At 36.3% G+C, this 25,178-nt stretch overlaps 1 protein-coding gene across 1 annotated transcript in view; it reads right to left on the bottom strand.

The window, feature by feature from the left end:
* ZNF385D (zinc finger protein 385D) overlaps positions 1-25,178 on the bottom strand; it is a 350,278-nt gene that overhangs the window by 9,410 nt on the left and 315,690 nt on the right. Inside the window, exons 5-6 of the mRNA XM_026065941.1 lie at positions 22,608-22,622; positions 12,509-12,523 (exon numbers count right to left, since the gene is read on the bottom strand). Of these exons, the coding sequence (XP_025921726.1) occupies positions 12,509-12,523; positions 22,608-22,622 (30 nt within the window). The remainder of the gene's footprint in view (positions 1-12,508; positions 12,524-22,607; positions 22,623-25,178) is intronic.

The following is a 25,178-nucleotide window of genomic DNA, read 5'->3' as shown; positions in this document are numbered from 1 at the left end:
GGCGGAGAAGAAGATGGGAAATAAGTGACAGGAGGAGACAAGGCACAGGTGCAGTCCTGCCTTTTTGGAGAGAAAAAGCTTTTCAGTGCTGTATTTTGCCATTTTAAACATATTGAGCAGCAGCTTCTCCCACAAGAAATATTATTTACTTTACTGAGATTACTCYTGGAATTAGGTAGTTTCCAATGTAAACAGCTCAGTTTGGTTTCATGTGTCCCTTGCTGTTAGTGTGCTCTACCTGCAATATGCTTTATCTATTGTCATGTATTAGAATAGATAAAATAAGTATTCTTTGGCTTGTAGATCCCAGTATGTGTTATGATGCTGGCGAGACACATTAAATGATGCCTGCAGAGGTATGGCTCAGACTAATCCTGTTTAACAATTTCATTAATGAAGAACATGTCTATTAACTTAGCAGACAATAGCAAACTGGGAGCAGATGAAAACACACTGGGAGACACGATTCAAAACAATAACACATTGGAGAAACAGTCTATAGAAAATAAGATGCTTTTTTATAAAGACAATTGCAGGAATCCACACTCAGTAGGATTAATCTGATGTATTAAAACAGGATGAAGAACAGCCCCAGTACTGGATTTTCAGAAAAAGTTGTCTGTAGTGGAAAACAAGGTGAACACAGGTCAGCTATACCATAGGGGTATTATGGAAAAGGCCCCCATCATACTGGAAGTGTAAAGTGAAAGATTTATGAAGTATTTTTTCTCCTCTAATCAGCACTGTGTCCAGTCTAGGGACTGCAAACTTCAAATTAGCAATGACTTGCACTGCTGGTAATTCAGCAACAATACAAATGCAAACCAACCGGAGAGGGACCTGGGAAGGGGCTGCAAGGTAGGAAGCCAAAACAAATAAGAGGTTTAGAAAACATGGCCTGGGGAAAAAAATGCTGAAAGAATATGCCGAAAGAAATGCTGCAAGAATTGGTATTGTTCATTTAAGATTATGGAAGATGAAGGGTAAACATTGACAACAGCTTTTAAATCTGTAGAAGGTAGCTAAAAATAAGAGAATAGACTCTTCTCCCTGATCCCTCCGAACAGGACAAGGAATATTGGATTACAGTAAGAGAGACTCAGATTAGACATCAGGAAATTCTTTCTAATATTAAAGCTTGTAAAGCCTTAGAATAGCCTACCTACTGAGGTCATGAAATATTGCTTGTTGGAGGACCTGGAACTGGCTGAACAAATATTTGCAGAAGAAACACAGGTATGATCCCATTTCAGTTAGTGGGGATAATTAGGTTACCTTTGAGGTCCCTTCCAGCCCTGTGGACTTCTATGATATGTGTATTTTGTCATGTGTATTTTCTCTGTATCCTCCAAAAGAGTTTTTGAAAATTATTATTCATAAAACCAAAAAGCTGTGTTTATGAAATGAATATTCTACATACTGTCAGGCATTAAAGCACATAGAAAAGGTATGGTCCCATTCAAGGTCTAATCAGAGTATTTTTTTTTCCTGGGAGTGATTCTGGAGGTGGTTATATCCTGAATGTACTGAGGACATCAAACATGACTGCAGAATGAACGATGCTTTCTTGCTGAACATTCTGTTCTTTTTTATTTTTCACTGATCAACAATAATGTTTCAAAAGAAAAATACTATTTTGAAACATTCAGCCTTATGTTGGGAAACTGATGAGTAAATGAAGCCTCTCTAGATCTGTCCACAAAATTACACATTTAACTAGTCACTCCTTTCCCATCCCAGAAAAGCCATGTTGATGTTGGCTTTCTTCAGTTGAATGTTGCTGCAGTGAAAAGATTTTCATTAAAAGCCCATTCTCAGTAGCACTTTAAAACTTCAGTTTCTTCATCCTTAGACTATTATACAGTAGTAGAGCTAGCCAATGCATTTTCTTTGTGTAAAGGAAGGTAGAGGGCAGATAGCAGCAGGGAAAGGGAAGGAAAAGAGAAAAAGAAAAATATGAACATTCTCTAAGGATCGATGGCAAGGTTGGTACTCATCCTAATCTTACAGGAAACTAGATCCATACATCAATGACCACTACCAGCTTTGCAGTGCAAGGGTCAGTATGCCTTAAGCAAAGTATAGATTATCGTTTCTTTATGTTCCACATGTAGGAAAACCTGAGGCAATGAACTATAAAAAGCTTAAATAATTGCAGATTTTATTCTGCTTCAGATATCTGACCTCCTATCTGGACAGTGATCTTGTATTTCACCATGCAATTATCTTAAAGTGAAAAGAAAATACAGTCAATTATGTTAGTCATTTTGAGGGCATTTTAATGTACATGCATGAGAGCAGCATTGTACATAAAAGTTAAACTAAAAATGGTAAATGTCACCAGAACTCTTCAACTAACTCTTCAACTAACAAAAATATCAGTGTTCACAGCATAGATTCTACTCATACACCTTTCAAAATATGCCTTATTTTAATACATTGTATATTCCATTAATGCAAATGCACTAATTGCATCAAAACATGCAAGAAAACAATCCAGAGCCTGAGTTCACAACGGAAAAGCCATGACATATTTAAAGATGCCAAGCTGCTCTCCCTCAAATAAATGCTGGAAATATTCACAGGAATTAAGGTGGAAACATTCCGAAGGCTGTTAGTTAAGTAAGTTCATAAAAAGAGAATTCAAATCCTCTTCTCACCAGTCCTGCTAAACTAACCAGCATGTATCTCTGAATATTATACAGTGTTGCTCCCTGCACAGAGTTTGGTGTCCTAAATACAGGGTATATCATTAAAGGTATAAGGGATTAAAAATCCAAAAAGCAGTAGGAAGACATTTGAACTGATGCCTTGAAGACTGAATCAGCATTTCTTAACATTATATTATGACAAAATCTTAAGAACTATTTCAGTAATAAATGATCTAAAATCGAGCCTGGAAATTCAGTCACAGTCAAATGGAAGATTTGTTCCTGGTGACGCAGGCATGCAGCACTGTGCTATTTTCATACCAGTGGCCTGCAGCAAATATTCATTATTGCAACTGTCACTGTTTGGCTTTGACGTAGAAGCAGATTGCTAATATTGTATGGAGCTGGACTCCAGCAGCAAAAAGGGAACACTTCAGGATTCACAATAATCCATTTGTATTCCCGCTCTTAATATAGCAACAGTATAAATACTAAAAATGCAAAAAATATATAAAAACTAATCTTACTCTCTGGCAAAATCAAAGATTTATTTTAAGAAGAAAACAAAATCAGATAAAAAATTCAGTGAGAAGTGACTCCATTGGGTACTACAGACACCATAGTTCAAGTGGAAAACGGCAAGTGTGTAATTAAGGTTCTCCTAACTAAGCAGGATTAATTTTATATTCCAGCTACAAGACTCATGAATTTTCTTTAGACTGAGGACACAGAAAATTGCAGTCAACTCATGCTTTTCTTTTCTCTGAGTATGTGAAAGTCTCACTCATCAGTTCTTGCTACTAAGCATAAGAATTTCTTATCCTGAAACTATGAATAGACCCACAGAAAGAAAAGTGCTCTTTGACTTCAAACAGATCACAACTATTTATGATCTTATTTTTCCTTCTGCAAGCTCAAGTGGCATGCATTTAAAAATATCTGATTTAGCACATGCCCATTCATTCTGGTCTCATTTAAACCAAACTTTGCCATTGACATCAAAGGATTGAGCATTTGGCCCATGAGGCTATCCACAAACCCCCCCCCCCCCAAAAAAAAAGAATATTCTTTCTTATGCCAAAGAGAACTTGATACAAAATATTCCACTATACTGTAAGACCTCTGAGTACTGTAAAAACCTTTTCACTGGTTTGCTTGTAGAAAACCTGCATCAAGTAACAGACAGCTCCAGTATGGGTGCTTGATGCGGTCATGTTCAAAAAAGTCTCAGCATATTAGAGTTGCAAATCTGCTAGGAACTGGGTGCCCAATTTTCTTGGGCTGCTTTAAAAATCCTGCCATCCATGTCCTCTGTGGTAATTATATTTGAAGACAAGATATCATTTCTTCTGAATCTATAACAGTGGAGTATATTATAAACAACGCACTGTCTCAAAAATAACTGTGTAACTGGCTTTTTTCTGCTTGGCTGACTTTCTGTACTCATACGCTTAAACATAAGCATGTGTGTTAGTACATTGCTGGATTTGGCACTTAAACAAAACATTTTTGGGAACTTTGACTCAAATGCCTCGGCTCCTTTGCTGTTATATGTGCAGAATACAAACTTGCATATTTTGTGGTTCGTTGATATTTGGCCCGTTATAATATACTGCACAGAAAATCCTTTCAGTATCACATTATGAAAACTTGAGTAATTAGATTTTGTTTTACATTCAAAACATGGATTCAATCTTTTTTTATACACATATCCTGCCCCAAATGGATATATTTCACTTGGAGAGTCAAAAGTACATTTTTAGAACTTAGAAGGATCCATGCAATTTCTTTGCAAGATAAAACTAATTACAACTGCATGGTTTAAAGAGTTAAGTACCCTACATCATAGTTTTTTTAATACAAAAGATCTAAATGATCAAGTAAAAGTTGTGTATTTCATTACTTTATGATAAGACCTCCTTCAATGAAGCAACACTAAATATTGAATGTCATGGTATCTACCTGAAGTTGTACAGGATGGATACTAATGAACATACCATAAYGGAAGGGCTGAAGGCTCTGAAAAAATAAACAAAATTTTGTATGATCAAACAGGAACAGAATTTGAAAATTTTTGATGAGGTGACCCTTGTGATCTTGTTTTTAAACATCAGATCTTCACCTGTTTTTCTCTTTCTTCTCCTTTCACTGCCCTGGCTTGTTAGTCACATTCCTGATAAAGTTCCATTTTGTTTCACTTTGTCTAGGTCTCCATCCTCACTGCTTTTGATATCTAGAAAGTGAAAGGACAAGTGTTTCTAACATATCCCCTAAGCCTTTCCTCGAAGGTACAGAACAAACATAGCTGAGAAAGAGAATGACCGTAAACTTTCCCAGGACCAGCATGAAAGCCAAATACCAGGAATTTTCTTGGTGTGTGACTGGAGAAGCAATGACCTCACTATTTTGACCAGCCCCTGTTTTTTAATACTTAAATAAATCACATTATACACAGTGTTCATTGCTTGGAAACAAAGGATGAAGAAACAAATGGTTCTACTTCAGCCTCATTTCACTGTCGCCTCTACTTCATGCTTCCTGGTGACATGCCTTGGTGGTGACCTGACAGGAGTGAGGCAGAAGAAAAGGTGTTTGATGACAAAAGATTTCCACAGAGAGAGGGAGAGTGAAGAAAAGTGCACATAATTGTCTTTGGACTTTTCTTCTCCAGTTAAACTCAATTCCACTGAGTCCTAAAACGACCTTCTTCATTAATTAGTAGCACAATTTTCTAACAAATTTATACCTCAGTTTTACCAGCAGTTCCCTCAGTTTAAAGCACAGTTCATTAATCCTGAACAGGATTAACCATGGAAGGATGACTGCATTCCTGTTGAGCTTAATTGAATGGAGCTGGCAGCTACAGCAACAGCTGGGGGTAAAAGGCCTATGGAAAGGAAAGGAGTAAGGTAGGGAAACGTCATGCTGTGTCTGAGTTTTGGAACTTTCTGGTAAATGTGCCTGACAAAAAAATGACTAGAAGAAAAGGAGATGATGAGGAGAAACCATTTGTTTTCAAGCTATTTTAAGTAGCTCGTGGTTATGACTAGATTTGGGAACTGTCCTTTCAGGCCTATTGCATAGCTTTCTCCTCAGTGAGGCAGAAGAAAAATGGCTTTCACAAACTATGAATGAAAGGGTCCTTGCGCAAGGAGCTTTAGGGGGAAAAAATGTGTTGCTTGCTGAAGCTAGTGTTGCCATTTAATTAATGATACTCGTGCAGTGAAAAATTCAATTTAAAACCAGCACAAAGAGTTTGTTTAAAGGGTGGAGCTTACAGCCAAGTGCAAAGAGGATTTTGCAGATTGTGGTCTCAGCTGCCCTGCTGAAATAATCTATTTTCTATATGGACCCTAACTTGAAAGTTAAATGTAAGGCTGAGTGCTAGATTTCATTTCTATAATGTAGTTACATAGTTATTTTGGAGACTGCAACATAAGATTAACCATATAAAACATTGCTTTTAAGATAAGGAATAAAACATGCACATGGTGGTTTGATCACATATTTAATAGGAAAGCTATATTTTCCTATATGTAGGTCCCTCATGCTTGGCAACATCAAAGGTTATACTGGCAAACTGCCAACAATTTTATTTCAGCACATGCTTTCAGTCTGCATTTTCCAACTTTTAAATAAAAGCAAGCACAAGCAAAAATATATTTGCAGTTCATCTTCATTAATGCATGAGCTGAAATTGTGATCAGTTGAGTTCACCACCAGTAAAAAACAAGGAATTGAAAACAAGGTGTCCTTAGAAGCTAAAAGCACACTAAAAAAATAAGTTCTGTAAGATGAAGTACTGAAGATGTACCATACCTCTACAGTAAACTGAATGCCTCGAATGTACCTTTCTGCAGCATGGAGACCAACAGATGCACAGCAGTCCCCATCCATATTACTAAACTCTCTTATCCTCCACAACAGCATGGCTGCATACAAATTGTCTTGGCTCACACTGAACTCCAGACTCTGCTCAGGGATATTTGGGAGAGTTAGCCTTGGCCAGAAGTCATCCAGAGACAGCTGTAGCAATGGAAATGATGGGATGGTTGAGTTCCAGTGACCAGGAACGTCCCCTGGCACTGTCTGAGTCACTAGTGTAGATAACAGTCTGAAATGCTCTTTAAAAATAGGCCACATCTCACCATCAAGGTCTAGCTGATATGAATTAGACCTAGTCAGTACTAGAGGCATTACTTCCCCAGGGAGAAAAAGTAATCTGTGCCACTGACAGCAACGGCTTAAAAGTATTACCTCCATGCCCAAAGAGACATTAGGGCTTTAACTCAAGCCACTTACATGGAACAACAAATTGTTGTTACTAGGGCCAGTATGTAATTATGATTCAGTTAAAATGAATGTCTCCTACTGCCCCAAAATGCCTACTCCTTACACATGGGAAAGGAAGCAGTGACCAAGCCATTTTCTTTCACCCTGCACTATCATCTATAGTGATGGAAACGAACTTTGAAAGGGGCATCTCCTAAACTATTTCTCTCCTCAACAGAGACACAGAACAGATACAGACCAGGCTACACACTGCTGCAGATCTGAGAAGCACTTTTCACAAAACGAACTGACTGGCAAAGCCCTTTTAAAACTCAGTCTCAGAAAGAATCTGCTGTGGAATCTCTCCCTCAACAATCTGCTACCAAAAAAAAAAAAAAAAAAAAGCACAGAGAAGTATTAATCACTGGCAGAAGGAGAGAAAATGCACTGCTTTCATTAATCAAAATGGAACAAGGAAAGAATCAGTGAACTGCATTGCAGTTTGCATAGGATTGCACTCCATCTAAGGGAGTTGATTTTTTTGTATTTTAACCAAGCTGAACGTCCTCTCCTAAACCCACTATCTTAACTTTGAGTTTTGAAACAGATTTATAGTCCTATAACCTAAAGTAAATTAAAATAACTGGAATCCAACCTAGAATTTCTGAGAACTCTAACTTCTGACTGCCCTCTTAAGTGTAATACCTTATGGCATTCTCCTGTCTTGAATCCAGGAATAATTAGAGCTATTCCCCTTACAGCAGCTTACTTCCTTTACTGGAGAGCACTGAGCTAGTAAATCTGGTTTTGGCAATAAACTAATGTTGTGTCTAATATAAGAATTGTCAGAAGCCATATAAGCATCTGTTGTAACTGTATAATTTTTTCACTAGAATGATGGCAGGGAGAGCAGTGAGAAGAAATACATTCTTTTGAACATCTGTCTTGGAGTGCACTTTAAGTAAAGCCTGTAGCAGATGTGTTCTGCGGACTGATCAGCAATGACTTTCTTAAAACCATGTGCTTTTCTGTAAGTATTTGAGATATCAAATTCCCAAATTTTGGAGGAACAAATTTCACATGGAATTGCTGAAGGAATGAAACAGGAAATGAAAGTGTTAATATCCTACATCATTAGAGCAAATAAATATTTTGATTTTCATGCTATCTCATTTAGATTTTTAGTTGTTCTCTTTGGTTTGATACTGTTACAAGGAAATTTTCCTTTGGCTGAACATATACTGCTGATAACGTTTCATACATTGACAAGTGCATTCCAGGTACAGTGCTGGGACAAGGCAAAGACCAAGAGAAACCTGTTTCCTTCAGTAATTTGGTGAGTTCCCTCTCATCAAATTTCTCTTTGGCGGAGGGGTCTGAAACAACTCTTCTCCTCTCTTCAAGCAGCTGCAACACATACCCAGCAGAGAGATTATCAGTGCTTTGATTTTTGGGATGTTTATCTAGTCTGTACCATATTTTTCAGCAGGCAAGCTCTCCACAGAGGCAGAATGGAAATTTATGAAAGAAGTAAGAGATGCTTTTCTAGCCCAAAGGTGTACACCCAGCGAATTATCTAAAGTCTTTTGCACACAAGAGAAACATAGAAAATCACAAATATATTTTGTAATTCATAGATATCATTTCCAGATTCATACACTTACAGAAAAAAAATATTATTTGATTTAACTGATTACAGATAAAACTAGGACAGGTTTGTATTTCAGGACACTAAGGTAACAGAACAGACCTTAAGAAGAAAATGACAGCTCTTAGTTAGCTGTGGCAGAGCAAGTGAGCAGCTGCATATTAATGAAAATTATCTCCAAAATGGCAGCTCAAGTTTTCTCTACATTTAAAGACTAGCTTTAGAGAACATTTGCCGAATCTCAGATGAGGCATTTAATTCTTGCTATGCTTTGTTTTTCTCTTTTGCTTGCTCTTGTAAGGTTGAAATTAAAACCCTGCATTATCTGGAAAACTAAAAGGGACAGAGGAGGTTAATTTGTTGGACGATTTTATCCAATACTTGCAAAGACAAAGATTCTGTCACATTGTGTGCAGGTAGATATGTCGTAAGAGGTGTGATTCTTTGAGGATCAGTCATAGGCTGAGTGAAACCTTCAATCTGTTCAGAAGAAATGTCAGAGAGGGATATATGAAGAAAACAGCCCCATGGAACGAGGGCAGTGCTCCTAATAATTGCAAACTCTTTGTGTTGGTTCTATAACAGTCGGTCTTTTTACATTTTGTTTTCTAGTAGGGGAGGATATTAATGAGCATAATTACATTTTTTTGTTAATAACTTTGGTAGACAAAAGTTGTCATTCTCTACACATGCCACATTTTCCTTTATAATTGGTTCTTTCTCTAACAACATAACACAGTAGCAACAAAATTGGTTTCAGCTTTCCTTGTAAATGTGGCTGCAAATACTACATCACTTACAAGATCATACCATCACTCCCTCTGTTAAAATTTTTTCCTTTCTTGTACATGACAGTTATTTAGACATCACCAGATCTGACATCATTTAAATTCAGCATTAGCTCTTAGAGAGAAAATCACAAGTTCTCTTTAGGAGCTTAATATACTATACTGTTCGTTCCTTAGTTTTCATTCTGCCATCTCTCTCTCTCATATGCACTATAACAGAATAAAATATATGAGGAAGGGTTCAAGAAAGCATCAGTACAAGCCCAAATATTTGAAAGTTGCACCCATTTTAAGAACATGAAATTGCAGCTCTTTTATGAATAACTACATATATTTTTAAACGTTCATGTTTAACACAGTGTCTAGAAAAGCAGGTACAATTTGCTTGTCTCAAGAGCCTTTCAGCCATATAATTATCTCTTAATGAACATATGAGTTCAAAGTATCACATATCTGCAACAATCAGATCTCCTTTCTAGTCACACCCTCACTCATCAGTGACTTTTCTTTAACCCGCCCTTTCCCTTCATAAATAATACGTTATGCACATCTATCATGCCAGCAGGTCTTACATCAGCAATTCCAATTCAAAGACCCACTGAGGAGCAGAATACACAGCGAATGAAGAAAAACAGTAGCACCTGAAAACAACAATTAAAAACAAGGATCCTGAACAAGTCTGTCTAAGGTCTGGGTGATTGCTGGAGAGGTGGGTTTTTTTGTTTTTTGTTTATTTATTTTTTTAAGAAGATTGTACTTTACCTCCTCTGGCTTACTTTTCCTTAACACCTAGCAGATACTCAGAAGAGTTATGATTAAGTTTTTCAAACTTTTCAGGGAAAACCTGCTGCACTAAAAAAAAAAATTATATGAGTAATTTGGATGAAAAATACGGAATTAAGAGCCTAATTCTGTGTACTAGCTTTTAAAAATCTTGAACAGCAGTTGTAGTGTGACAGCATTAGTAGAATAACAGCAGCTACAGCAACAAACTTCTGAACACCTGTTAGCTTCTGCAGCATCCGGTACAGGGACATTAAAGCATCTCTTTAGCACTGAAATGTTATTTTAGATGTGTTCCTGGAACCTTAACGTTGGGACCTTAATATAGAAATAAAATTTCAGACAGGTTAACTTTTGCATCATACAGCACTTTAGAAAACTCAAAATAGGTTGTGAAAGATGGCAGCATTAGTCTGCTGTAACAAAACTGTTCATATATTTCAGTCCCTGAAATGGCCATGAACGCTGTGGAGTACAGGTTTGGGCCTTTTCAACAATTTCAGGGCTTTATTAAATTTCAAACTAGAAATGCTTCATTCACAATGTAAATAAAGACTTTTGCCAACACTTGCACAAACAGTGTGTTTACATTACACCTACGCATTCACCATTTGCCTCTTAGCTGGGCAAGGAAGACTGAAAATTGACCAGCAAAGAGACACTATTGCTTCCTTACTCTCAAAGCCTCTGAACTTCATCAGGAGTCCCAATCCATGACCATGAGAAAAACATACACACTTGTATTACTATAAGGTTTTTTGGTCAAACAGAAAAGGAGAAGGTGGGAAAAAATGCCTCAAGTGACAAGTCTAGGCTTGACACTGCTAGCAAAAACCTTGCTGCTTTTCTCCTCCTCAAAGTGGTACACACTATATTTGTCTTCCTCCCTCACAAATAAAAAATTGTGAAAATAGCATGAAAATAATTCTGTAGTGGTATAAACCAAATACATCATATTTATAATGTACTACATTAACACAAGTATTTACTGGTAATTTGGGGAAAGAAAACAGCTTGAAATATTTGGCATCAAAATAAGCCATCCATCAATTGCCCCAGACAGCTGCTGTACTGTACTTCTCAAGTCTATTTACACAGATATCTGATCTCTCCCATGTCCTGTTAACAGTGAAGGCAAAATTTGTAATGGCTGTATATTGTTCACACGTACAGAAGACACTTTTCATCTTTCATTTCCATGGCAGTAACCACACTGGATAAACACCTGAAAATCTACTTCTCCCAAAATGAATTGTAGTGACCAAATTTATCGGGGAGACATGGCCGAACTGGTTAAGCCTGGACAGTGTGCTTTGTACCATCAGTAAAATTCTGCAGGAATGGAGAGTCCAAAAGTTGACTGCAAACATCACAACTGAGAGATGACAAGCAGTGTTCCAAAATTATGTTTTTTATAAATCTGTTCTTAAAGTTTTCATTTTTTACAATATATTAAGATAACGTCTCAGCAAGTAAACAGTGTGATAAATTAAATCAAAACAGAATTCACATGAAAGAAAAAATGAATCTTCACTCCTTCCATCCTTTGTTTATACTTGTTAGTAAAGTAGAGCACAGATGATATTCCAGTTGTTCAAATGCTATAATATGCAGCAGAAGATTAAGCTTTGGGATGATGAAAGAATTCTTAGAAATGCAGTATAAAGAAGAACACACTTCCCAATTCTACACAATGAGGCAAAAAATTCATTGAGGTACTCTGGAGCTACCATAAGCTATCAGAGTGAAGAACTGGGTGATCTGTTAATATAAGCAAACCTCAAGGATATAACTGCTTCTGGAGTTTATTTATCCTTTTAGGGCTACATTTTAAAATATTGTTTTAAGTTGCTGAACATTCATAGTCCTTATAAAGGCAGCTTAAAACCAAGTAATGGTAGCAAATTTAAAATTAAAATCTTGAAAGCAGGTTAACAGAACGGTTTCTTATTTACTTCTCCTTCTTTCCAATTGTGGACTTTTTTTAATTTTTATTTTTTAAAGAGAAATAACAGATTCTAGTGGTTGGGTTTATATATATATATCTTTTTTTAAAAAAATATTTATTTATTTATTTATTTATTTATTTATGTACCCTTTTGGTTCTTGTCCTCTCTACTTTTCTACTTATGGGAAAAGCAAATATAAAGCCTAGTATAACAGGAAAGCAACCAACCACTTGAAATCAGCTTATTGCCCATTTCTACACATAATATACACCATTGTCTTCATCAGGCTGTAGCTTCTTAAACTCCATTGACAACAAGACTTAGCTGTGCGAAGAATGATGATCGGGATTAAAATGCCTTCTACTCTTTGCTCTTTGGGATCTAAAGACATAGCCCACAATAACTGACATTCCAGACCCATATTAGGTAAGACTGTGACTGCACAAAGGATTTCTTTTAATATGTTGTCTTAGGCAGAATCTCAGAGAACTTGCCCAGCTTTGGAAAAACTGTGTATACTGATTTTAACCTTCCAACTTCTTGTATTGCATATTTTGCATCACAGTTTACATTTCTAGGCTCATTGCAGCCATGTAAGCAAGGCTTGAGAATATATCTTTTCCCTCTGTAGGAAGAGTTGTCTTTTAAATCATTCAGCACATGAACCTCAGAGCTAGAAAGCACGTTAAGCAGGTTTTTCTAATGCTTTAACCACAGCTTAGTCAACTGATCAATGCGTCTCTCAGCAGACTTATGTTTTTAGCTATTTCTACAAAAATAAATATCACTGGATGGGAAAGCATCCATATTTGGTAACATCTTTCTTATTGTGACTTCAGGCTGTAACAGCTGTTTCAAATGTGAGCAGATAGGGCAGCATTTAAAAGGATAGATAATATGGACAGGGGAAATGCAGATCTAACCTATCTATGCCTAATGCCAAGAAATGTACAGATGGATAGATGATTATCAATTCTTTTATCTAAATTTATTAATACTTTTAATCAGTTCAAATCTGCAGCTGCCACTATGCTAAATGGGATGAGTTTAATAAAAATTTCTTTTTTGCTCTACAGGGATACTGAAAAAATGTCACATAGCAACTCGCATCTCAGAAAAAGCAAGTTTTAGTAAAATTCTGGGATGGTCAGTTTTTTTGAAGAATAGTTTTGAAGATAATTCTCCTAGGTTTTGTAGAAAAAAAACATCTAGCACATTTCTATTACAGGTTATAAATAGAAAACAGGTTCCTCACTCTGTTACCCATAGGTGAAAATGCTTTGCGAGCTGATTGCATCATTTCTCTGACTGCCATGTTAGCCTCAGAATGCATGTCATGACCTAAAACAGTCATTGATTCTTATCAATAGTAATCACTAAAACTGATGAAGGACTTGCTGTGATCACACTTTTGCTGGTTTAGCACAGTGCGTAACTGCAGCGACTCTGCTAAGTTTGCTAGTGGTAATACTAGAGTAAGACAACTTCCCAAAGCAACTATGCACTAGCACTAGCAACTATGGGGCAAATGTGCAATGCCAGATTCCTCGTTATTCTGCTTATTCATTTAAACATAGCTTGAGACCACAAAGAAAAGAATGTTTCTGTATCTAGCCCTGAAAATGGAACAAGCTAAATTGTTTCTGCAATGTAAGGGCTGTGTAAAGGCCTATTAAAAATGGGATTTTGTAGGAGATCCCTTCCACAAAAATAGTGTGCTTATATCTTTTCACGTCTTCTTGTAYGTCAGATTATAATTACTGGAACTAACCAATTGAATTTCAAGGGAGGATGACAATATCTTTAGGCCTAAATTATAACCTACCTTTTCTTAAAAATAATTTCTCATACCTGTTGGCAAAGTCCATGTAGCTCTTTATATGTGTTTTTTTCCCAAAACAAATGCTTCAATGATGTTTTTTCTAAAAAAAGAAAATAAATAATGCCAGCATCCATATAATAACAAACCAATCTGCATGCACGATGGAGGGGAACAAATGGTAAATATTTTTTTGCTCTTTCAAGCTTCCAAGAGATAATGTTGGCATCAGCAACAACAAATCAGATGAGTTTGGAAATTATGAAAAATACCTCAGCAATATATATTTAGCTCAAAAGTTTATCTACTCAACCTTTAAAAATTTTCACTAATCTTGTATACATATGCTCCTTCTTCCCCTTTGAATGTTAAGGCCTTTAATGTTTTATTCTTTCAGATTCTACTCTTGCTTTCCTGTCTAACAGCTCAGTAATTAACAGGCTGCCGCTTTATGACTAAAGTCTTGCGCTGCACTGGCTTGTATCACTAGTATCAGCAGCTGCTGTTAAATCACCTGTCAAATTTGCAAAATTCTCACTCAATTTACCCTGAATGCCAGGCTTGCACTTTTTTCTGCCCATGTTTCTGTTCATGTTTTTTACACAAGTGTTCTGCTGGGACCAATGGATGACTAGCTTGAGCTTCATGCACAGATGATCCTTTAATACCAACTGTCTCTCCACTGGCAAATGGAGAACAGAACAAAATTCAAATGCATATTGATGTTTTATGTTCTGGATTGCATGAGCCATTGAATTGTGTATGAAGTAGACAGCTTCACATCTGGAATATCTTACTGGAAAGCCAACACCACAATCTATTATGTAGATATATTACAAAATCTTAGTCAGTGTGTAATATACTTATCTGTTATGGCAACAATTTTATCACTTTGCATATGTGGAACATAAATTGGCTTGCATATACAATGTGCCAATTTCTATGGAAATTCATTAATCAGTGTAACTCAGATGATAATACCAAAGTCTTGTGAATTGTGCGTACAGAATTTCAGCCAAAAATGACGGCCTTTAATGCAACATCTACTTTGGACCAAAAGGTTTAGAGTCAGTGAGAACTATTCTCATCAGTTACTGCAGCTATATGAGGTCTCTTCCAATTTTGGAACAGATCTCTACAATAAGCGAGGTACCAGGACATGCAGGATGCTTAGGGTCAGAGCTTTTTGCAGTCCCAGTGTGGAAGAGGAGAATTGCTTAATCATGCCTGTATCACATAACCAAGAGCGTTTCCCTTGGATGCCATGGTGCTAATGGGGGGAATGAAGACCCTGTAGCATTTCCTCTGTTCTTTCTCCCCTTCTCCGCATACATTACTCGATTGAAATCAGTCTTTCAAGGTGATAGGCCCCAGGTTTGTTCTACAATTACTATTATGATTTCCAAAAGAAATCTTTATGGAGAACTTTACAGAAAAAATTGATTTGCTAAGATTTAACTTCAGTAAATCCCTGTGGCCAATAAGAGCTTTATAGGTCTTTAGTATCAATTCATTTGTTTTAAGAATGCCCACTCCAGTTGCACAGTCCAGGATGCTGCATTATTTTACACACAGTTAACTACATACACCCCTCCACACACAAAAGACACCATGTTTTCATATCACAAAAGCTTTACTGCCCAGATGGTTTGTTGTGCAGGGTTTCAGTCACTGACAATGATTTTCATCTCCTGTTTAGGTATATTTTTAGCATTTTGAACATGTACTGTGTTGATGCAAAAAACCTCTGTAATAAAATGTGATACTAAGTAGCATACAGGTGCTCCATTTATGAATCAGTCTGTCAAGGACACACCTCACTGCTTACCCTGTGAAATATTAAATTGTTTATCTGCATGAAGAAAATGCCATTTGTTGTTGTTTTAAATGACTGACTTTTTTTCTATTTCTATTTTAATGCATGAGCTTGCCGGTTTTCTTCTTTAAATCACTGTTTTGCTTGCTATAGATGGGGTTTTTGACCCATCTATATCGGAGTACTTTTGATTTTTTAACCAAGTTTAGGACAAAGTTACAAACAGCCATAATGTTATTAGTTGTAATACCCACAATATTAAATTTCCTGAGTTTTCACACTGAAACATTGACCATTATACTATAAACCACTCTTCTGGACAAAAATAGTGCAGAGACATGTTGCTGTTCGGAACATCAGCCTCTCTTTCTTTACAAGCTGTTGAACACGAGGTGAGGATTCACGCCTGGAAAAGGCAGCTGCAGCTACTACCTTTCTGATTCTCCCAGATTCCTGCTGAGGGATGGCTTTTAATTTTTTTTCCCCACTGCTTCAGAGAAGGTGAGGCCACTTCAGCACTAGGTGATATAGGGATATCCTTGCTCATTATGAGGGACATATTTATTGAGATCTGACCTTCCTGAAAGAAATAAGTCAAACTTACTTTCTGTGAGTTTTTTTTTTTTGGTTTGGCTGTTGGGGGGTTGGGTGTAATGGGAGGGTTTCTCCAGGAGAAAGTCTAAAGTCTGGGTTCTACTGCTGTACCTACACCAAATAGCATAAAGTCTGAGTAAACAATACTTCTAAAGCTAGGAAAAGCCAGCTTTTAAACTCAGAGACTTTCTTCATGTGCATGTGTTACAGAGTGATTAAAATACTAATATTTCTCATATCTATATATGTGTCTGTAGCATCATGGAAAAAGAAAAGAAACCATTGTTCTAACAGGTTTAGATCTTAATTTGTACAACACAGTCTATACTATCAAGCATGTGTACAAATCTCTGTAGGACTGTGGTCTGAGAATATTAGGAAAACGTGGAAGTAGGTGTGCTGTGGGAGAATAGAGGAAAAATCTGGAAGGCTACAGAAGAAAATCAGACTTTATGGAGAGATTTTAAGCAAAGCATATGGGGGTTATCTAGCGCATGTGAAGAAACAGCTGTTCCAAGAATAGAAGTCAAATAAAAAAGCAGAAGCCAGAGCAGCATGGAACGAGACACAAAGAAATCTCCTAGAAAGGAATCTGTGCAGAAGCTTCTGTGAGTGTTCAACAGGCAAAGAAATAAAGACTAAGGAAGTATTTTCTATTTTCGATGGAAAGCTTTTGATTACAGACTTAAAAAATGCATACATTTATATGAAAGAAGACTTTTGAGTAACATGTTTTTCTTCACTGTTCAGGGAAGGAATATTGCACAGTGGCAGAGCCAACAACGCTGCTCAACACTGTGCCCTCTGATAAATGTAAAATATAAGAACTCCATTTTGAAAAAATAATTTTCATTAGCTTAAAAAGAAACCCTCCCCCAATCCTTTCCTCTGTGTTCATGAGTTTCAAGCACAGAAGGCATCATCAGGCACATTTCCACTTGCTTTTTGAACAGTATTCAGCTAGGTATGCTGTACTGAGTATATTCTTGGAGGATTCTATATCTACATGTATTCCATGTAGTAACAGAAGGATCTGTCTGACCGAGAAGGTATCAATATCACTAGCCATCTTCACCTACAAATATACAGACATTTCTCCAAACAGTATTTTCACTGATAAAATCAAAAATTTTGGTAACTATATAATACTGAGCATCAGGAACAGCATGATAATTTGTTTTCACAATCCAAAGATCAGGCACATGTTTCTTTGCAAATTCACACAGAAACATACCTCTCATTTTGGAACACCTATTTTTTTAGTCAGCTCTCAGATGACAATTTAAATGACTTATTAAGACAAAACAGCAGGTGTTTCAAGCAATAACTGAGCAAAACATTTTCTGCAAGATAAGTAACATGCTGTAAACCAAATTTGGAATTAGTCTGTCACAGTATTAGAAACTTCTGTCCTGTAACAGTACTAAAAAAAAAGAAAAGAAAAGAAAAGAAAAAAAGCTAGGAAGTGGTTTAATGGTCTGTAAATACATTTCTCAGGTTTCTGAAGGTAGAATAAAAAACAGTCATTAAGGGATCATTAAAAAACAGAAGTTCTTTGATGGTAGCAACTGCCTGAAACAATTTTCCTCGAGATTACACTTCTTCCTCACTGAATACATCAGTTATTCTATCTAGACAGCAAATTTGGCTTAATTACCAGTTCTCATCTCAAGCACTGATTTGCCACTGTTCTGAAATAATGTACTCCTTTTTTCACCAAGAAGCAACCTAGTGGACTGAATGTGATGCAGATCTAATGCACGGAAAAAGAAACTTTTACTTCCTGACTAGCCAGAAAGAAAATTTTACATGTTTTGGAATGAGACACAAAATATTTTAAAAGTATTTTAATTACCAGTAAACCGAAAAGATGGAATTATTCATATAGTTACAATTCATAGATATTTTATGAAATCAAAACTAGCTGACAAACTTTGCTAATTTAGTCACACAATTAGAATTTAGCAATCCAGGGAAATGCGCAATTATTTTATTTAAGCTAATCAGTTTCCAAATTAGATGAAAATCAAAAGTGAAGTTTTTCACCCTTATCCCCAATTTTGCTCCTGTACATCTCCGTGTAAATTAAACTTTCAAATCTGCTTAAGTACAAGAAATAGTATGAGTTTTCCTAAACAAGGACTATCAAAATGTTAAGCTGTTGTTTTAGTAAAGGAAATTAACATATTTGGGGGTAAAACTCAAAGTATCGTTGTGATAAAGCAATGAGAGTAGGTCTTTTAACTCAGCAATAAGTTATATTTACCTTAGGAAAGAAAAGATTAAGAGTTTTCTCAAGTAATTAGAATCAGAAAAAAAAAATATTTAAAATCTCCAAATATGAAACTATATTTTGCAAATGACCTTTCATAATTTAATTTTATTAGCTGTGCTTCATAGTATGATCTTTGACACCCTCATGGGGTAGTTGTCACTAAATCTTTAAAAAGCATATAGAAACACAAAATGAAAGTATCAAGAAAAAATGCACAAGCAGTTTGTAAACAAATCTATTAATCCAAGCTTGTTCTTTTTTTTCTTTCCAGTTTGCTCTGCTTTAATCTGTTGGAAGATTATTTTTTCCCTGACAACAGAGAAATTAATGACTTGGTTCCTTTTTTGGCTGTCTGGCTTAAAATTTCCATGTATTTCTTTGCATAAGAGTAGGCAAGTATTACAGCACTAATAAAACCATCCCCAAAATTCCAGCCCCTTTGAGGCAGATATTCAGTACCCTTTGGTAAGAGGTTTGTCCTACTGAAATTTTTGCTTCTTACTACAGATGCATCCCCAGCTGCCCTCTCCACTACTAACTGAATGGATAACAGATGGCAGCTCTTCTCTACAAGTGCAACTCTTAAGACAGTGACTATGCCTCTCCTTCAGTCTCAGGGTAGGTATTTCAGGGATCATCTGAGAACACTGTAAAACATGACTAGCACGTGCTGACTCACTCCTCGCTGAATATGTTTAAAAGGCCTGTGAACAGTAGCCTTTTCRCTCCAGTACCATTTACATAAATCATACGTTGAGGTTCGTTACAGTATTATGAACATCTGGACAAGAGAACATACACTAACCAAAGTTCAAGGAGATTTAATGTATTCTTCAATAAAGAACATGCCTAATACATACTTAGAGCACATGCTTTTGCTGGAGGCAATAGGAGCTGACAAGGATAGCATCTTTTCTGTTATATCAGAAGGATTTACCAGCTTCTTTCACTTCCTGGCAAAATGATTTTAACTAGAGAAGCAACTGACAACATTTCATTACAATTTCAAGCTTTCTGCATTACTGATTGCCTGAAGTGACCAAACAAACTCTAATATTAAAAACCTGCTCTCATCTAGTCTTCAAATTGTGTGATGTTACTTGGCCTACATTACCCACACATTTGTATTTCAATCTCTCAGAGAGTGGTAAAGATATGAGTTAAGCCTGCGCACTTTGGAGAGAGATAGTGGTCAAATATTACACTGAACCACAAGAACTGCCAGTGGGTCTACAATGAAATTGGATCAATTTAAAATCATAAATGCATTTAACTCCTTCCTGTGTGTTAAAATATGGCCTGCTGGGCAGAGGCTTTTCATGGTGGTTGTAGGAATCAGCATGTTACCCTGGCACACATTATGCAGCAATGTTCTTACGCTGGAAGTGTTTGATCAGGTGTCGCATTTTCCAGAAATCGTTGTAGATAACTGACTGACAGAGAACTGTACAGACAACATGAACCTGCTTCACTTCATCAGACTACTTTTTTTTAATGGATTGCAACTGCACATTCAAGGCCAAAGAGGCTGAAACACGGAAGCTAAAACAGCTTATATATGGTTTTAATTTGTTAATATGGTTGATATAAAACAACATAAACTGATATAAAAATAAAGATGTTCATGCATTAAGAAAATTTCTTATAAAAATACATTTTTTAAAAATATGCCAGTTTCCTACAGAAGCCTGGGAGATATAGCAGTAAAGAGCTTTGTTCCTTGTAAAGTGTTTGTTTTTGTTTCCTGTCCGTACTATGCCTATTCCTATATTAATACATATAGTATTGCAGAACTGTTTCTATTCATTTCGAAACAAAACACAGTCTTTTAATTGTAGAAGAGATTGTAGTACCTGTCCTGGAACTAAAATGAGACAGTCTCAACAAGCATGTCAAATACGAACTATTAATATAAACTATTTAAGACTATGTCTTAAACCTTTTGAGGTAACGTGTGTTACCTGAAAGAATTAAACAGTTCTAATTTGGTTTATCTCATATTCCAGTGGGACATGTGTCCCAACTGGAGGATCAGTCTTGAATGCTAGCTCCATTGCTTTTTAATGAATTTTTTCTATGTTTAGGGTCTGAGGTGAGAAATAGGCCCTAATATAAATAATTAAGGAGAAGGTTAAAAATATAATAAAATATTGTAATACTTATTTTGCTGCAAAGAAAGATTACACTGAGCATATTACATGTACCTTTTCAAACAAAAATGAAAACAAATCTGAAATATAATAAAAATAATTCTCTCTATATAATATATATATAGACAGATAATTGAATCATGTAGCAGCAGTTTCAAAAGACTGAAATAATAAAAGGAGCACAATGAACAGAATGCTTTACCTCATTTTTGAAACTACTTCATTTTATGGAAGAATTGGCATTAATTCCAAAGAACTTTTCATTGTGCAGTCTACTATCRTTTTGTCAAAATCACATCTATCAGATTCTTTCTTTTCCACAACCAAAAAGAAATGCCGTAAGTTTAGATAGCCTTCAGATACGTCCGAAGGGAGATTTTTTTTTAATTCTAATTTGCTGGATGTGCATTCCAGTTATGTTAGTGAACAGCAATAGCACATACAGTTTTAAAGCAATTGAGATATATTCACTTGCTTCACTTTACCTGTTGCTAAAGACGTAAGGAAGCTATGCACTGCGTGTGAAATTTGCTCTCCACCCAAAGGTGCAAAGGAAAGATGTTTTCAAGACTGATAGAGGACAAAGAGTCAGAGGGGAAAAGTGGTCAGCACATAAACCCTTTCCTGACAAGCCATTTCAAAATTTCCTTTCATACTGTTTCTGACTAGCTGAACTAGTTGGCAGTCAGCTTGTTATGACAAATTAGTCTTCATGAATTTAAACTATTTGGCAACGAGCTTAAAAGTTAATCCTGTCCTGCAATAACATACAAACGCTTACAGTAAGTAGCAGGCTGCCATGCAACAATAATTTCACAGGGCCCTTCTGTTAAATGTCTGTCCTCTGGAGATCAGGAAGGATGTGCAGTGCAGCAAAGCATCGCTCTTCAGTATCAGTCCTCCCCTAACACAGAGCAGTCGACCTTCGCTATTTCACTGAAGTGCCTAAGTGAGAATTCAGCCATACATGTCTTTTGCTGAGAAAAACAGCACTCCCAGACACAACCGTTTTGACATGGGAGAGGCTTTGAGAACCTCTCTCAAATACTTATTAAGATTTTATTTTCTTTTTGTTTTTAATACCTGCAACTTGCCATTCATAATTTTTCAAAACCATCCCTTATTTTCTGAGCATAATGTTGGTACTGTAAGAATCATGTTTTGAGCATGCTGGACTGCTAAATCTTTGGATTACTGGCAACACTAATACAATTAATTCACTACTGGTAATTTATTATTGGTATGCTTATTGGTGCACTGTGATTACAAAATACTGTACAGTTGAAACATATAATTAAAAAAAAAGTATCAGCATGAGTATGATTTAAATTGTTTTGAAGGCATTGAACAATTGTAGTCAAGTTATTTCTTGCTGGATAATTGTGTCTTTCTTAATGTCTGGTTATATCATAGATTTTTAGTTTCTGATTAAAACTTAAATAAAATTATATGCTTGGCAATATTATTCACTGAAAAATATCTGACGTATTGCAAAAAAGATACCTAATGATTTTTTTTTTATGAGTGGAAAAAAAGTAGGCATTCATTTGAAACACCTGGAATACATACACCAAAAATAACTGTATAAAATAAAAGGATGTGTCAAGTTATGTTTCCCCCTCAAAATCAGAGGATGTAAACCAAGTATGTAAGTGGGCCAGAAAAAAAAGTAGGTGTAAAAAGGTCTTGTTGTTGTTTTAATTAAAAACAATTAAAAAGACTTTTTAATGCTTAGAATTGCGTGTATAACTGAATTTCCAAATACCTTATCTGGAATTCAGGAACGGGGAACTGAAGACCTGGGCTGTTCTCCTGCACCTTTTCAATTAGATCAGTATTGAAATTAATAACCCCGCAACAACTCTTTCCTCCTGCTCCTAACCACACATGAAGAAATAAATACACTTATTCTGAAATAAACAGGAAATGGGCTATGAAAAATCTTTTAAGGTAATTGCACTCAAGTTTACAGAGGAAGGATAGTCTTGTAGTTTAAGCATTATGTTAGTTTTCTAGACAGTATAAAGACCATTACATGACTGGGGGCCAAGTGATAAATTTCAGAACTATGCATTTATCATGCACTTTTGATCATCTCATTCCCTTCTGCTTATCTCTCTCACCCAGACTTTGTATACCATACAAACCACTGCAGATCTTCAAAGAGCAACCATTTGCCAAAAAAAAATCCCCAAAGAACCACAGCCAGAGATATCTACTTCCATTCTCTCAAAAGTGGAACAATGAAATTTCTCCGCAAAATTACCCAGCTACAATACAGGATGGTTAAGCAAAAATGCATTTAAGATCCTTGCATCACTCTTATGGTGATATAAGAAGGAATTTTACACCACTGGAAAGGAACGAGTGGTTCACCTAGTTCAATATTCTGTTTCCAACAGCGGCTGACACTATTGGCTTGAAAGGAAAAAAATAAAAAAGAACACCCTTTCAGTAGGAGTATCCCTAGGGAAAATCATGATACTCATGCCCAGAAGCTGGCTTATGCCCAAAGCTGTACAAAAGTAGGCACAGCTTTTGTGCCAACTGTTGCTAAGTCCTTAGACAAACAGGTTTTAAAACCTCAAACCCATAATTTTTTAAGCTATTTCAAACAAGTTTTAGGTCTAACAGCATCAACACATTTTTCCTTGGTCTCCTGAGGTCCAGGCAGCTCTATAAGGGGAAAAATTTGTCTGCATAAATATTAAATATATTGTTCAAATGAAAAAACAAACAAACTCAAAACTGCAGCTCTAAACTAGTCATAGCAGGACAGAAATTGTTTCACAGTCTTTTACATAGGGTTTCCATTAGGACCGCAGACAGAAAATACATCAAGTAATCCTACCTGGAATCACTAGCAAGACAATGCAAGGCCATTAAACACGGCAGCCTCCAGAAGAAGCTTGGGCTTTAAATGAGTCTGATCTGATATCGAGAAATAAGGAGTGGGCAGAATTCTGTCATTTCACGATGTGCAGGAAGGGATGGAGAACTAGTGAGAAGGGATATGACAGGGGGCTGAGGACTGTAAACGAATAGAAACAAGAATGACCCTGTCTGGAACAGGAAAATCTCTTTGAATGTCCATATACTAACCAAATGATCACAGAATTCTTCCCTACATTTAACGCTGTACAAGGATCTTTTGATTTCACTCCCTCCCACCTTATTTCAGCTATTGCTGCTTTGTTCCATTATATCCTAAGGTAAGAAAAATTTCCAGCAACTTCCTAAAAATAGTTGAACTGTAAATATCGAATAAGAACAGAGTGTGACTGGCTGGCTGTCACTTCTAATCCCAGAAGTGATGAGTTGCTAGCTCTGTGTGCATGCCCAGATGGTCTTGGTGAAATGGTGAAAATGCTGATCACAGGATTACATACAAAATGGGGCCTGAGCACTGAATTTACAGTTAAAATGCAATTCGGGCATCAAAACAAGCAAACCACAAAAATCACAACTTTCCCTCAGGCAACCTAAATTTAACTGCTAAAGTTATTTAGGAGAAGGAAGTTCTGGTACTCCACATGCCATGCGGGGTTGCCTGCTATTGTGGTGAGTCCATTCCCCACTCACAGCCTTTAGGAATTCATGAATTTAGCATTTCCACCTTAAAATACTCCTCTGAGAGTCTGAGGAAATGCATATGCTCAGAGCAGGCCTCACACACACCCACACCTCGGCTAAAAAAGGTCACTTTCTTTCAAAACCCCAGCCAATATAAGAGGAGGTTTCCATGTCAAGGTGCCTTTGTGGATATCAGCATAACTTCCTAGTCTGGATACACGTTTCCTGTCAGAAATTAGTTACATCATCTCAACCTTGTCTCACATACACATCTGTTAAATTTATTCCTTTATCCACATAAATTAACAACGCAGACTGGTATTACTACAAACTTTTCATGGTGACTGTATCTGACTGTGTAGGCACTTAACCTACTGAATAATTATGATAACCTCAGCTGCAGTCATCTTCAGCTTTTTATGAAAAACATAAATAATAAGATATATTTTTACACACATACATGCATACACACATGTAAACAAAAACATGCATGATTTCTAAGTTTTGACACTTTCCAGACCATTTTTCTCACCAAAAAAGGGCAAGAAATCATGCAACATTACACATGTAATATTCTTCATAAAATAAGTTGGAAACCAAGTCAGTTTCATTTACCATATTTACCACTATATATCATATTCTGACAGCATAAAATGATCAGGCATTATATTTGAACATTCATCATCTAGTCTTTAACCCTTTTACCACAACAACCATATGTGAAGGTTTAATGTGCATTAATCTTCACTATCTACAGCATCTTGGAAACCTGAAACAAATTTGCCTAAACAGCTTTCTAAGTTTAGTCAATTTTGCCAGGTTTTGTGCATATGTGAACCCTCTGAACCTTACTCATTCTA

Source organism: Apteryx rowi, unplaced genomic scaffold (assembly GCF_003343035.1).
Source record: "Apteryx rowi isolate R43461 unplaced genomic scaffold, aptRow1 scaffold_234, whole genome shotgun sequence".
NCBI classification, from domain to species: Eukaryota; Metazoa; Chordata; class Aves; order Apterygiformes; family Apterygidae; genus Apteryx; species Apteryx rowi.
Note: the sequence above shows the minus strand (reverse complement) of the source record. Positions and strands in the feature narration are given on the sequence as shown.